Source organism: Oryzias melastigma, linkage group LG14 (genome assembly GCF_002922805.2).
Source record: "Oryzias melastigma strain HK-1 linkage group LG14, ASM292280v2, whole genome shotgun sequence".
NCBI lineage: Eukaryota > Metazoa > Chordata > Actinopteri > Beloniformes > Adrianichthyidae > Oryzias > Oryzias melastigma.
Window position 1 is genome coordinate 13,661,434 of NC_050525.1, and position 14,891 is coordinate 13,676,324.

Here is a 14,891-nt window from a genome sequence, read left to right on the forward strand (position 1 = left end):
ATTATCTTGTAAGAAGCACCAGGAATCTGGAGAACTTTACCTGAACTGTTCAGTACAAGGTATTTATCTCTGAGTCACACTGGTTGAATTTTTGGCTAATGATGTCTTGGATTGATTTTAGATCAGTGAATCGGATCGTTCAAAATGAATCGATATTCACTATGAATTGTATTATCAGCCAGAAATTATGATATGAATTCATTGTTATTAGATTGAATCTTAACACCCCTATTCAAAATATGTTTATTTGACCTCATTATCACACAGTTGTTGTCTTCTGGTGAAGAGCCTCTCAAACCGTATTGGACCTTATTGCTTGTGTCGACCGACTCTTGAATTATTGGTCCTCATGTTGCTGTTCCAGTATCTCTTGTTCTGCCTCTGGAGACACAGCAGTTCTGCAGAAACAGCTGTGTCTCCAGACAGAGGCTCCTTCAGCTCCACTCCAACAAAGATCAAAATAATACTTTTATGATTCACAATCTTTTTTTTTTTTTTTTTTTGCTTATTTACCAGCAAGAAAACCATTTTCTTTAGTATAAAGTCGTATTTTTGTGTGAATTGGATGAAAGCGTCTTTGTCTGGTTGTCATATTAGTCGTGCAGCTGTTGGAACCCATCATCCTCAGCACTCTCACAACTGTCCACTCTAAGGTGGTGTTTAATAATCTCTTGCAGCCGTTTGGTGTCGGTTGAGTGGAGTCAGACTTTGGTGTTCAGCTAAAGTCCGAAAGATTCTCTCTTGGTTTTTACTGTTTCTGCCGTGAGCCTTCCTTTCCCCGGATTCCCTCATACAATTATCTGAAGAAAGCCAAAATGAAATCCCAGCTACAGCACGAATTAAAGAACAGGTGGAGACTCTGTGCCAGACGCCATGGCGGCGACTTGTTCCACTGCTTTCTCGTGGACCCTCTTGTACTTTGACTTCATGTCCCTCAGCAGCGCCTGGGCTTCCCTCTGCTCCTTTCTGTCCACACCTTTGGTGTTCAGCGCACTGCCTGAACAGAAAAAACAAAGTATTACAGACGTTTGCATTTGAGAGTTTTCAGAAATGACAATAACGCGTTTACCGAAGGATACGACTGTCATCGATGAACTGTCTTTGATTTGCTTCAGCATCGCATCCACCCTTTCAGTCGGCTGCTTCACCGATCTTAAGGGTGGCAGAATTCTCATCTGTTCTCAGAAACAAACACATAACTTTACTGAAAACGTTGGCAAATGGATGCAGGGATTGAACAGTCAGACCTTCTTTGTTCTGTCTCTGCGCTGAGTCTGGGTGCCATCAGGTTTGGAGTCTGGGTAGACGTTCAGATTCCTCAGAGTGTAGTCCAGCATCCGAACAGCTGTCTGGATTCCTGCGAGGAAAAATAAAAACTGTTTTCCATGTGGGGCATGTTTGGCTGAGCCTCATCTGCTGCTATGGTCCTCACCGACAGATTTCAGCACGTCAGGATTTGTTTTCAGATCCATCCTCATTTCACAGGACGTGGATTGCTTAGTGTTTGTTTTCCTCCTGCGCTTGTTCTCTGCAGGATCGTCTTCTGCCTACAATAGATACAAAAACAAGCCTAATAGATACATAATTGATCAATAAAAATAGAGATCGATCTAGCACATAAAGCTAAATTCTGCTAGCTTGATGCTAACGTGTAATTTCCCATAGGACGGCTAATGCTAAAGCTTGGTCAACATAAACATACATTGCAGAGTAAATGAACATTGTTATATACTCACTGGTATTAATTTTCCAAAGTCCTTTAAAGAAATATTTTTTAACCATTTGTGGTCTAAATCAAGGGTACCCAAACATTTTCTTGTGAGGGCTAGTCTACATAACTGTTTTCTTCTCAGATGTGGCACCGGAGTCGGTGGAATAAAAATCCACGTTCTATGTGGGTCTCAATCAACAAGATTGAGAAAATAAATAAATAAATATGCATCTGCAATTGTGTTTGGGGGGCCGGACCAAATTTGGAGGAGGGCCGGATCTGGCCCGTGGGCCATAGTTTGGGGACCCCTGGTCTGAAGCAGTTTTTTGCTCAGTCTTCACTTCTTCTTCATGAAAAAAGTGTACTACTGTAGTGTGAGCTCCACCTAGTGGCCAAAGTAAAACTGAATTTAATCGGATTGAATTGAGTAGATTGAAAGAATAAACAAAAAAATAGAAAAAACTCGTAATTGAATTGATCCAGGCTCTGATGAATCGAATCAAATTGAATCGATTCTGGAATTTTTTATGGATACCCAGGTCATTTGAGCATAACCTGAGTGATGAAGAAGGGCTCTGTTTTTTCAGGGACACTCCCACTGATCTTCTTCCTGTCGCCACTGGTCGCTTCCTTTATTATCATTGGCCTCTTTGACACATTTGTGGTGCTTCCTCCGACCTGAAAAACAACACATTTGCTTTGAAGATTCACTTTCTTTTCCTTTTAAGCCCCCTCAGCCTCCCCTACCTTCCATCTGTGTCCTGCAGATGCTTTCAGGCAGAACCCCGATGCCTCCTCTGGCTTCTTCCTCTTAATCCTTATTCCTTGTCTTTCTTGGAGGTAGAAGGTCAACAAAGGGGGGTCTCCTGTGTTAGAAGAGATTTTTATAAACCTGAAATCTGCGCAATCTGTCTTTATTTGAAGTGTGGAACTCACCTTTCCTCTTTGTGGTTAGAGGGTTGGAGTGAATATCTAGTTCCAGCAGCTTTGGGAAAAGAGCAGCAGCCAGCAGAGCTTCTTCTTTAACTATCTGGGAACAAACAAACCACAGATGATGATTCTGGATTAACTAAGAGAGCATTTAGATTTGAAGAAGCAGACTTTGTTGTCGGCTAAATTGAGGATCTGAAGCTCTGGAAGTGGCAGCCTGGATGTTTCCCAGACTTCTTGAATGCTCCTGAGGATGTTCACATGCTCTTCCCCAGCAGGGAGTGTCAGAGAGTGGGCTGAAGGAGCACAGACAGCAAAGTTGATCAATTTCCTTTGCTGAACCTGGATTTGTAGTTAGTTGTGAGGCTTAAATTTGCCTTCTTCCTCATCGGAAATCTGCACAGGCGTCAAACTGCTCGGTATTTCCGAAATGAGGTTCTTCTGCAGGTTGAGATGTTTCAGCCTTTAAAAGATGTTTAAAAAGACATTAAAATGATGTTTACGAAAAATATGTGTGATGTATGCATAAAATACAACACCTTCTCAGGTTTGGCAGACTGTAGAAGACTGCAGAGGACAGTTTGTTATCGTCAAGGATCAAGACTTCTAGAGATTCAAAGGGTTGTTTCTCCTGTTCAGATGACCTGTGTGGAAAAAGATTTATATTCTGTTTGTGTAAAACAATCCTCTTATATCAAAATTCATTTACAGTATTTTTGGAGGCAGTTTTCTTTGCTATAAAGCAGGTGCTCTGAGTTTTTGCTTAACAGAAATGTCAGGAGCAAGGTTTGTGCGCCCTCTGCTGGTTGATTTGAAAACTCTTTTCAAATTGGAAGTCGAATCCATCTTCAGAATGTCTTTTGGGGTCATGGGGATGCTGGAGCCTATCCAGATACTAGGGAAACGGGCTACACCCTGGGCGGGTCGCAGGTCTGCTGCAGGGCCACAAACTTTGAGAGAATTTGGTTTCACCAATTAACAGATAAAGCATATTTTTGGCCCACACATACACAGGCGGGTCAGCCGGAGGGAAACCAGGATCTTCTGGCTGTGAGGTGAGAATGCACTACACCACCAGATTTTTGAGGGAGAGGGGCTCAAAGTTGGAAAAGGGCAACAAAAATACTTTTTTGTCCTTTAAACAAAATGGAAATCTAGTAAAATTTGAAAGAAAGTTCTAACAGATAACTACTCTGCTATGAGACATGTGTAGGCGAGGGTGATATAGTTGACATTGTTAGTTAACAAATTATTGTCGACCTTCGACATCTTTACAGTCAGCAAAGCAAAATCAAATACGGGCTCGTATTTAAAAAACTTTATTAGTAACCAAGGAAGAACAAACTCACGAGCGCCCTCTCTGTTGAGACACTGCTATTGCATGCATCACCTACTTTTTCAGTTTGTTTTTTACGTCACATTTTAGCACAAAACAAACAACAGGTAAACATGAAAAATATTCATTGTTAAATGGAAAGTGATGGCATGCAATAAAATTGTGCACAATTAACATTTTTTAAATAAAGATTTAGATTTAGGCCTTTATATATTTAGGGTTGCTTTGCCAAATCTTGCTGTAGAAACCCCTTGCTACCACCTGGCATTTTCTATTTTTCTTGTATCACTAACAAGAGTTACTTCATATTAATAAAACAAAATAATAATAATAATATGGGGCAAAAAGGGCAGGTTCTCCAGCCCCCTAGGGTCTTATATGTGCCTAACACTGTGCAGCCAAACTCATATTTAAATTGTGCAATCTCTTCTTGAATATTGTTATATAAGCTTTCCTCATAGCTACTGTATATAAGATTTTATTGCTTCTAATTGTGTGTAATATGGACGAAAAAGAGGAAAAGGTGGCATCTAAAATGCTCTTGTCGTAAGAAAAAAATTAAATCAATTTAAGTGGATAACTATTTACATTTTGACCTTAAAAGTCACCAAAAAGAGCTGAAATTAGCTTTAACATTTGAACTCATTGCTGCTTTAAAACGTCTCATTTAGGTTTCTTATAAAGCTGATGTTGTCAAACTCACATCTCAGTGGGGTCATGGTCAGAGGAACTCAGGTTTGGAGGAAGATGATGAAGGTTATTGCCCGTTAAATGCAGGACTTTGAGGGATGAAAGACAGCGGAGGGAGATCAGGCTCTCGGGTGATACATTGTTAAAGGACAAATTTAATACCTGCCAGAATTAATGGAAAAACTAGATGAACATAATTAAGGAGTCAGAGGATGAGAACAGTTAATCAAATGTATTTTTTTCCAGAAAAAAAATAATAAAAAAGAAGTAAGTGATGATATAAAATTCTTTCTTGATTAGTCGCAAAATGTTAATTACCTGAAGATGATGGAAGTGAGCAGAATCTACATCCAGGTTTTGAATTCTATTTAGAGACAGATTGAGTTCTCTCAGAGATGGAAAATGGCTAAAAGGACCTGGGGGGGAAAACAGAGCATTTCTAAAACATTGTGCAAATAAAAATCAGAAGAATCATAAATCCACATAGTTACCTAATGAAAGGGAGTTAATGGATGCATCTATGTAAGCTATGTTTGTAAACACCCGGAAGTCTTCTGGGTTAACCTGCACACACAGGAAGTAGATTTTAGACAGACAATCCTAGAAGGAAGATATTAAAAAAATGACAAGATGCAATCATTCTTACTGAGTTGAGTTTTCTCTCGCTTATATCAACAAAGCATATCTGAGACGGGTCATCCACATGGTGTAGCTGGAGCTGCAAAACAAGAGTTTTACTAAATATTTACACTGTTTTTGCTGCATAAACGAATTTAATGCACAGATTTCCGCTTCTTACCAAGAAAAGTGCATCCAAGGTGAGGTGATCTGCTTCTGTGCTTTTACATTTGAAATACGTCTCCTTCTTTCGTCTGTTTGCAACTCTATTCTCTGTTTTTTGAGCCACAAGCCAATGACCTGTAAGGAGAGGAACATGGATGTGCCAGCAAACTGCAGGTTAAAAATCAAAATTAGGAGCCTGTCGAGTTTGATTTATAGACCGAAAAAAAAATAAAATAAAAAAAACATTTAATTGAAAAGATCTAAAAAAAATACTTAAATAATATATAAAAGGTGTTAAGAAATGAATTTCTTGTATACCTGTAAATAAATAACATTTAATATAAATATATATATCAATATTCACTTCATTAAAAAAAGTATTGCTATTTATTTTGACTTTATTTCACCCACCTTCTCTCTTTTGACACATCCCAGCTGGGAAGCCTATGGCAGGACAGCTCAGTCCATCTCCTAATCTATGATGTGCAGAAGTCATCCCTGATATTAATGTCGTTGATTCTCAAACAGCTTTATCATCACAGTTTCTTCACTTTAAATATTCAGCCCAGTGCGTTCATTTTGGTCCTAGCGACGCAGCCTGAGCTGCTATTTGAGCCGAAGCGACGCAGAGGCGCTCAGTATCCTAGCAACCCCTTGAAGGAGACCGATGCGTTCCTCCCGTCCAGCAGGAGGCGCTAAAGGTAATAAAACGCTGCCACTGTGCGCATCTGGTCAAAGAGTCGTTATTATAACAAGATGATATATGTATCCTGCTTACAAATGTGGAAATAAAGGGAAAAAAGCATAATATTATTAGTTAAAATTATTGTTATAATGGTATATAGCATCTGTAAAGATGGGGTCTATAAATTAAAGTTTGTACATAAAAGTACATGACTTTTATGTTCGTTAAAACGACTTCTTGTTTTTCCATAGCTTTGTTTGTTTTTATAGTAAGACTAAATAACTTGCATTGTGTCACTACTGTTTAATAACACGAGAAAACACTAACTGTGCTCCAGATGTCACCTGTAATTTTACACCAAACGCAGCAAAATCACGCTAACAGGAAGCCATCGGACGAAAACGGAAGTGGGAAACAGTAGCCCTCTTCCTCTCGCTGTTGCCTTCGTTCCCGGTGAACCTTCGGTATCAAGTGTCGCGAACGTCAGAGAATCCTGGTTCCGCGTCCAAAAATGATGTTATAATGCCGAGATCGAAGACAGCGCAGGTGAAAAGCGACAGCTAAAGGTAAGAGCTGCTGCCGCTGCGACATGCTAGACGGCGCTTATCTTCTCCTGCATGTAAGGAGCTACAGGAGCCAGAATGCCTCCACTGGATCTGAGCTCCAGAGATTCTTACAGGATTATAAATGAAAGTAATGCCGGTCACGCATGTGGGATATTTGTTTTTCTTTTTTTTTCTTTTTCTTTCTAGGATTTCTGATCCACCATGGGAAACAGACCATCCAAGAGTGACAGCGTGGAGGAACCAGTCAAAACAACTTTGTTTCAAAGGGAGCCCAGCGGGATAACATACCGGATTCCTGCCCTCCTCTACCTGAGACACAGTCGCACCTTTCTTGCTTTTGCTGAAAAGCGATCCGCCCCCTTTGATCATGAGGCCAAAATCCTTGTTATGAGAAAAGGACTGCTAAATGATGACGGCTCTGTCAAGGTTTGTAGTCTACGGAGCCCTGGACATGACATTGAAGGTGAAAAAAAAAAAAAAAAAAAAAATCACAAATTTGCATTTTGAACGCACAAATTACCTTTTTGCTTCCACAAATGAATAATGTTTAGGCAGACATTGTTATTATCTTTATTTTATTATTTTAAGCCCAAAATAGCATTTTGTTGCAACAAATTAGTATTTTGTGTGCAAAAATTAATACTAGCTGGGATCAAATTAGCATTTCGGTGCAGAAAAAAAATTATTTTATGGACACAAATGAACATTTTATGCACACAAATTAGCATTATTGTGGACACAATTAACAATTAAGTGTATAAAGTACATAAATAAGTTATATTTTATGGAGACAAATTAATATTTGCTGCACAAGTTTTGTTTGCCTACAAATTAGGTTTTTTTTCACAAATAATATTTTTTTTGCCCACAAGTTAGTATGCACTATACAAGTTGTGTGCAAAAACTAGTATTTTCTAGGAACAATTCAGCATTTTTCAATTCAATTCAATTTTATTTATAAAGCCCAAAATCACAAAGGAATTTTCCTCATTGGGCTTCAAAATATGAACAATAGTTCATATATTGTCACCACAATTTTACATTTTGTGCACACAAAATGCTGATGTGTGGCCACAAAATACTAAATTGTGTCCACAAAAATGCTCATTTGTGCCCTACAAAATAGTCATTTGTTTGCACAAAATGTCATCTGTACAAGTCAGTATTTGTACACGTTGGTCACAAAATGCTAATTTATGCCCTCAAAAAGATAATTTATGTATACTAAATGCTAAATGCCACAAAAGGCTAATTTGTGCTTACAAAAATAATTTGTTGGTGCAAAATACTAATTTGTTTGCATGAAATGCTAATTCCTGATCACAAAATGCCAATTTGTGACCACAAAATATCAACTTGTATGCACAAATTGCTAATCTATGACCACAAATTCTAATGTGTGACAACTTGATAATAAATTGTGGCCACGAGATGCTTATTTGTGAGGACAAAATATTAACTTCAATGCACAACATGCTAATTTGTGCCTACAAAATGCTAATAAAATAGTAAATTGTGAAAAGGCTAATTTGTGACAACCTAATAATAAATCGTGGTCATGGGATGCTAACTTGTGTAAACAAAATGCTAACTCATATGCCCAAAATGCTAATTTGTGCCTAATATATATATATATATATATATTGTATACATATATAGCATTTTGTGGTCACAATTTAGTTATATATATATATAACTAAATTGTGCCCACAAAACGCTAAGCTCTAAGCACAAAATGCTAGTTTTTGACAACTTAGTAATAACTTGTTGCCATGAGATGCTAATTTGTGCAAACAAAATGCTAACTTGTATGCAGAACATGCTAATTTGTGCCTTCAAAATGCTAATATAATACTAAATTGTGAAAAGGATCATTTGTGACACCCTAATAATAAATCGTGGTCATGAGATCCTAACTTGTGCAAACAAAATGCTAACTCATATGCCCAAAATGCTAATTTGTGCCAAAAAAACTCTTTCTCTTTATATATATAACTAAATTGTGACCATAAAATGCCTCATTGTGCCCACAAAATACTAACCTCTAAGCACAAAATGCAAATTTTTGACAACTTAGTAATAACTTGTTGCCATGAGATGCTAATTTGTGCCTACAAAATGCTAATAAAATACAAAATTGGGCCACAAAAAGCTAATTTGTGCCTACAAAATGTTAATAAATTGACCACAAAATGCTAATTGTGACAACTTAAAAATATTGTGGCCATGAGATGCTAACTTGTGCAAACAAAATGCTAACTTGTTTGCACAAAATGGTCCTTTGTTCTCACAAAATGATAATTAAATACTAAATTGTGACCACAAAATACTAACTTGTTGCTACAAATTATTAATGAGAAGACTTGTTTTTATTATTTTGAATGTTGTGTCCAGATCTTCGCAGTAATCTTTTACCATTTCAGACTTTTTTTTTATTTTTATTTTTTCAAACCAAAAACATGACCTCTTGTTGTGTTTCTCCAGTGGTCGTCCAGTCAGGAACTTTTAACTGCATCTCTGCCAAACCATCGCACCATGAACCCCTGTCCCGTGTACGAGAAAAACAACAAAGTCCTGTTTCTGTTTTTCATCTGTGTCTGGGGAAACACCACAGAAAAGAAGCAGATCGTCACAGGTAAGAACAAGACGCGCCTCTGCTACGTCACCAGCCGCGACGATGGGCAAACCTGGAGTCAAGCCGTGGACTTGACAGAGAGCGTGATTGGAGAGGCCATCCACAGATGGGCCACGTTTGGGGTGGGCCCCGGCCACGGCATCCAGCTGGAGAATAACCGGCTGATCGTCCCCGCGTATGCGTACTACATCCCCTACAGGTGTGGTTCTTTTCCGGTTCCTTTCACAGTCTACCCTCGTGCGCTCTCGATTTACAGTGAGGACTCTGGACAGACGTGGCACTTAGGTCGGATGCTTCAGAAGAAGTCGTGTGAGTGCGAAATGGCGGAGATCATAGATCACGAGGGAAGGAGTCACCTCTACTGCAACGCTCGTCGGGCCAGGGGCCACAGGTGTGAGGCCCTGAGTGAGAACAGTGGTGTTTGTTTTGATAAGCCCCACATGGCCCCAGAGCTCATTGAACAGCCCTCCGGCTGCCAGGGCAGCGTCATCGGCTTCCCGGCGCCTGAATTCATCCCAAATGACGATGCTGAGAGCAAAGCCTGTGGTACATCCCTGTTGTCGCCAGACACACAAACCTGGCTCCTCTTCATGCACCCAACCAACAAGTCCAGCCGAAGGGACATGGGCGTGTATTTGAACCGCTCTCCTCTGCACTCATCCGGGTGGGACCGGCCGCGGATCATCCACAGCGGACCCAGCGGTTACTCAGACCTGGCGTACAATGTGGACAAGGATCAGTTTTCCTGCCTGATCGAGTGCGGCAAAGAAAGCGAACTGGAGCAGATCGCCTTCATGTCGTTTTCCCTCAACGATGTGATGCAGACGGGCAGTAAGAAAGACAAGAAAATGGTGTGAATCGCTCCTCTACTTCAGTGCCAACGAAGATCTAATCCCATCCTGTTATAGGCCAAAAAATAAGCAGCTTTGTAAGGCTGTGCAGTTCCACTCGTCTGTGTTCTGTGATGTTCTTCATACTAGAGATGATGCATGCACAAGTCATGTGTTTTCTTGTCTCTACTTACAACAAATTGTCTTAATATGCAAGTTTCTGTCTTATAAAAAGGAACTATTTTAATAGCTTGTTCATTTGAAGCATGCCGTGGTGGACTGATTTTATTTCTGAAAGCACCTCATCCTGTTTCTGATCTTACAAAGCTGTCAGTTTTCCTTCTGAGCACCGGGGAGCATTAGCCTACCTCCTTTTTATTTTCCTAAAGACAGCCAGAGCAGGCCTTGCATAAGGTAGAGCATCGAGGTCCCGTCATTGCTCAAATCTCTCTTTTTACATTTAGCATTTTCTGATTCACTTATGCCTTCTGTATCGTTCGAACCTAAACGCTGTGCCACAGCAGGCGCCGTCACACCGGAGAGGAAACCAAAACCCCAAAGTAAAGACGCAAAGTGGTTCATAACCGGGACTTTTCAAGCAACTCGTGAATGGGAGAAGCTTTTGAATAGACGCACTGAATACAGGACGAGTCAAAAACTGGGGATGGGAGTTTTCCAGCGATTCACACATTTTGCAGTCAGATGGAAGCTTTTATAAATGTTTCTGGAAGGATTTGCAAGTTGTACTAATTTTACAGCATCCGTGTGGTTTGACATTTCAACTGGAAAGGATAGTTTGAGCTAAGGACTTTAAAGAAAAGAAAAAAAAAAAATTGTGGCCAAAATTTTATGGTCCAATTATGTGTTTCTGCTGTTATATATCACCCTGGATTTGGTGTTAAGAGACACTAAAACAAATCTGTAGAGTGTACGCCTCACACATTATTGCCTAAATGAAGCGAGTTTAGTTGGAAAAGAAGGGTTCCTAGCACACACCCCTGGGGAACTCCACAAATAATTCAGATGTGAATACAGGCATTGTTGACATGAGCCAATAACAGCCAGGAGCATCATTTTATGATTTTTAAGAAATCAAATTTTTTGATACATGGGCTGATATATTTTTTTAGGAGTTCTGTGCGAATTAGATAATCCCTTATTTCCAGGATTATGTCTTTAATCTGTCAGATGTGTGTTTTTGCTGTTATCACCTCCACTCAAAAAAAAAAAAAAATTTAGAGATGTCGTACTGCTGTCGGCCGATAGTATAAGCCAAACTCATGCATCGATTGTAAATAGATTTGTAATATTTTTGTCGTCAAAGTAATATTATTACTTTTAAGTTATATTTCCATCACATTTAGCATTTTGTACACTGATTTTTTTTCTTGTTACTTGTGTGTGACTGTGATCAGGTTAAAAAAAAACTTCTGGTGTAGAAAAAAAAGCATGCAACAAAAAATGATGACTCCCTATCCATAAAGCCACTAAGAGTTTGCACGTTAAAAAAATAAATAAATTATATTGTGCTAAGTGACTTTAATGTCCAAACTTGCCTATTGTTGTAGGAAAAATTGCCTCAACCTTATTCTAAAATTATGTTTCTGTTCATTGTTGTGGAAAGTGAAGAAAAAAAACCCTGCATGAAACATGTATTTTAGTACAAAATAAACGTAACCTGTGATCACAGAGCCCATCTTTTCTCTTTGTGTTTTTCCTCCCCTGATTATGATTGGAAGTGATGATGGTAATTTGTTTCTGAGCAGCTAACGAGTACAGCAGTAATCATCTGTCAGGCGGGAGTAACGGGGGAAACAATAGGCTGTGTGCAGATGTGTGCAGATGTGCGCCTGAACGCAGCGGCGGGCGAAGGCTTCGGCTGAAGGAGGCGATTGGTTCCCCCGGCAGACGCGGAGGCTGAAACGATGTGGAGGACTTCAGCTGCAGAGAGCTCTCTGGGGAGCAGAGTGTGATTCAGCAGATGTGCGGAGGGCAGGAACAAATAAGGGACAAACAGGAGCGTTTTGCTGGATTGCTTTATTTTCCAAAGCATGACCTCACTGCCATCCCAGAAGAGCTAGAACAATAACAAGAAGGGGGTCACAACTGATTAGTCATGACTGCTTATGGTAATGACAGGAGCGCAGGATAACTAAAACAAACAAATTAACTCACATTTAGGCCCATGAACGCTCAGAAGATGAAATCAAACTTATAATACTGAGATAAATCTAATTTTGATCCTATTAGGGAATGGATACGATTAGGACTAAAAAAAAGTGGAAAAAAATACAATTTGGTTGCAAAGCATAGAAACAAAAGAAATGTTCCTAAAAGATGAAGAGTTGATGTTTAAAAAACAATCAAAATATCTAAATGTAAAATGAAGAAACTGGTGTTTAAAAATAAGCAAAAATAGATTTTGTTTCCCACATATCTGTAGATTTACATTGTAAAGTATGAAAATGAACTTTTCATTGATTCTGCAACCAAAAAGTTGAATTAATTAATTTACTTTAAACAAATTTGCACCAAAATAATGTTTTTTCATTGAGGTTTATAAATGCAAAACAAATCAATATGGCTTATGTACTAAAAAAAAAAACAAATGAAGGCCATGCTAGATTGAAGTTAATAAATAAAAAACAATAAAACCTGAACACGAATAATGTCTTTGGTGGGTTATTTTTAGTTTAATATGAACATTGGAGATGATGTTTTCTTATTTTACTCTCAGTTGTGCAGTGAGTGCAGAAGATGTTTCCTCTGTGACATTCTCTCTGTTTTATCATCTCTAAATATAAGTATTTGATCCTTCGCTGATTTATTGATTAGCCCAACTAAATATAAGTTGACAATCTGTCGTCTTAATGGTAGGTTTATTTGAACAGCGAAAGACAGAAAAATACAAAGAAAAGTAAAAAAATATATATATTTCCATGTCATTGAGGGAAAATAAGTATTTGATCCTCTAGTAACCACTGAGCGTTCTGGTTCACACAGAGGGGATGGGAAAGAGGGACAACACATGAATCATACTGCACCAAAAAGTCTTAATCAATCAGACTCCAATCTCCTCAACATGAAAGACTAAAGAACTTTCAGTGGATTTAAGGGAAATTTCGACCTGCACTCTACTGGAATGGACTACAAAACCATTGATATATATTACTGGATTGGAAACATATGACGTGACAGACATGCGCCATCACTATTCATTGAGTCTTCAAATGGAAGAGGTCCAAATAAGCACCCAATGAACCACAAAAGGGGATGCAATATTTTGCAATCAACTGCAAAAAACACAACAACAGAATAATCTGACGGAGAGGAATCACATTTTACTAGAGAGAAATCAGGCTGGGAACCGTGACTGTGCTGCAGTGGGTGCTAAAGACTCATGAGTAGCATGCTAGCTTGGTTCATCGATATACGTTTTTATTAATGTTTGATGTCTTAAAACATGGCTGATGTTATCTGCATGTTTTTACGTGACACCAGCACAAAAACTGATGGAAATTTTTGCCTACGACCCCAACATCCCCACTATTAAGCATGGAGGTGGAAGCATTATGCTTTGGGGGTGTTTTTCTGTCCACGGAAGGATGGATGGAGCTGTTTATCATCAAATCCTAGGAGATAACCTCCTTCCCTGGTTGGGTCTCCTAACAGAATAATGAACCAAAGCCAAGGTAACCGATGAATGGCTGAAGAAAAAGCTGATCAAAGACATGAAGTGGTCCACCCAGTCTCCAGACCTCAATCCCATAGAGACCCTATGGTGAGAGCTGAAGCTCAGAGTTGCTAAGCAACAGCCACCAAATCTTAATGATCTAGAAGTCATTTACAAAGAAGAGTGGACCAAAATTCCTCCTGATATGAACAGAAACCTACTCGTCAATAACAAGAAACATCTGACTTATATGTTTTCTCAAGGAATTTACCACAAAGTTTTTCAGGTTCAGATACTTATTTCCCCTCCAAGATATGCAAATTATTTCATATGAACTCTTAAAAGCTGATTTGCTGGTTTATTTATTTTTATCTCTTACTGTTCAAATGAACCTACCATCACTTCTTCTACTGTAAAAAAAGAAAACCCAGATTTATGTTTTGGACCTTTATAAATGTACATAATCAGGATACTGTTGACTTAAGAAAACAACGGTGTAAGAAAACCTTTATCTTAGAAGTAGCTTTTGCAAAGTTTTAAGTTCAGAAAAGGAAAGCACACAGCTAAAAGACAGAAAGCAAACAGAAATTTAGAAAATTAGCTCTGGTTATTAACCAGTTCCCTTCCCATCAGTTCAGCGTTTCTCTCCTGGCCCTCAGGGCTGGAACACTGTTCTAATAATAAAACTAATTGCATGTGACACATTTGAAAAGATCCCCTTTTATATTTTTAGCTCTGCAAGAAAAAGTCACTTTTTTAAACTTTTTATCAAGACTCTAAAGATGTTTTGCAACTACACACTAACGTATCACACAAACAAGAGAGAAAAGATTCATTGTGTTCAATCTCGTCACGGGGAGGATGGCAGATCGGACATGTTCTGTTTAAAAATAAAACATCTAAGCACTTGGATGCACAAATTAGACACCTAAGAGTGTGTGTGTGGAGGGTTTTTATCTGTGGGCTCGCTCAAGTCAAACATGCCTGTCAGCTCGCTAGCTTCACTGCTGTCTTCATTTCTTTGTCATGTTTAAGTTATTCCAAAGAAGCAC

The 14,891-nt window shown here is 38.8% G+C and overlaps 2 protein-coding genes across 2 annotated transcripts; one reads left to right on the forward strand and one right to left on the reverse strand.

Annotated features, from left to right (window-relative positions):
* Positions 1 to 229: 229 nt before the first annotated feature.
* On the reverse strand, positions 230 to 6,089 carry xrra1 (X-ray radiation resistance associated 1). Its single transcript, XM_024266119.2, has 16 exons — positions 5,862 to 6,089; positions 5,467 to 5,585; positions 5,314 to 5,385; positions 5,159 to 5,231; positions 4,986 to 5,083; positions 4,681 to 4,829; positions 3,181 to 3,285; positions 3,019 to 3,104; positions 2,813 to 2,937; positions 2,648 to 2,741; positions 2,459 to 2,577; positions 2,267 to 2,389; positions 1,433 to 1,547; positions 1,248 to 1,357; positions 1,070 to 1,175; positions 230 to 997 (listed from the first exon to the last, which is right to left on the reverse strand). Exons 1-16 carry the CDS (start codon positions 5,944 to 5,946, stop codon positions 840 to 842), a joined length of 1,737 nt encoding a protein of 578 aa, XP_024121887.1. The 5' UTR covers positions 5,947 to 6,089; the 3' UTR covers positions 230 to 839.
* Positions 6,090 to 6,092: 3 nt separating this feature from the next.
* Positions 6,093 to 11,857, forward strand: LOC112142630 (sialidase-3). Its single transcript, XM_024266121.2, has 4 exons — positions 6,093 to 6,151; positions 6,473 to 6,701; positions 6,888 to 7,127; positions 9,186 to 11,857. The coding sequence occupies exons 3-4, from the start codon at positions 6,903 to 6,905 to the stop codon at positions 10,191 to 10,193; spliced, it is 1,233 nt and encodes a 410-aa protein (XP_024121889.1). The 5' UTR covers positions 6,093 to 6,151; positions 6,473 to 6,701; positions 6,888 to 6,902; the 3' UTR covers positions 10,194 to 11,857.
* Positions 11,858 to 14,891: the final 3,034 nt, after the last annotated feature.

Coding starts and splice junctions, on each gene's coding strand:
- xrra1 (XM_024266119.2), bottom strand. CDS start 5,946: ATGACTTCTGCACATCATAGATTAGGAGATGGACTGAGCTGTCCTGCC. Junction 5,232..5,313: donor GCGAGAGAAAACTCAACTCA/GTAAGAATGATT, acceptor CTGTGTGTGCAG/GTTAACCCAGAAGACTTCCG. Junction 5,084..5,158: donor CATTAACTCCCTTTCATTAG/GTAACTATGTGG, acceptor TTTCCCCCCCAG/GTCCTTTTAGCCATTTTCCA.
- LOC112142630 (XM_024266121.2), top strand. CDS start 6,903: ATGGGAAACAGACCATCCAAGAGTGACAGCGTGGAGGAACCAGTCAAA. Junction 7,128..9,185: donor ATGATGACGGCTCTGTCAAG/GTTTGTAGTCTA, acceptor GTGTTTCTCCAG/TGGTCGTCCAGTCAGGAACT.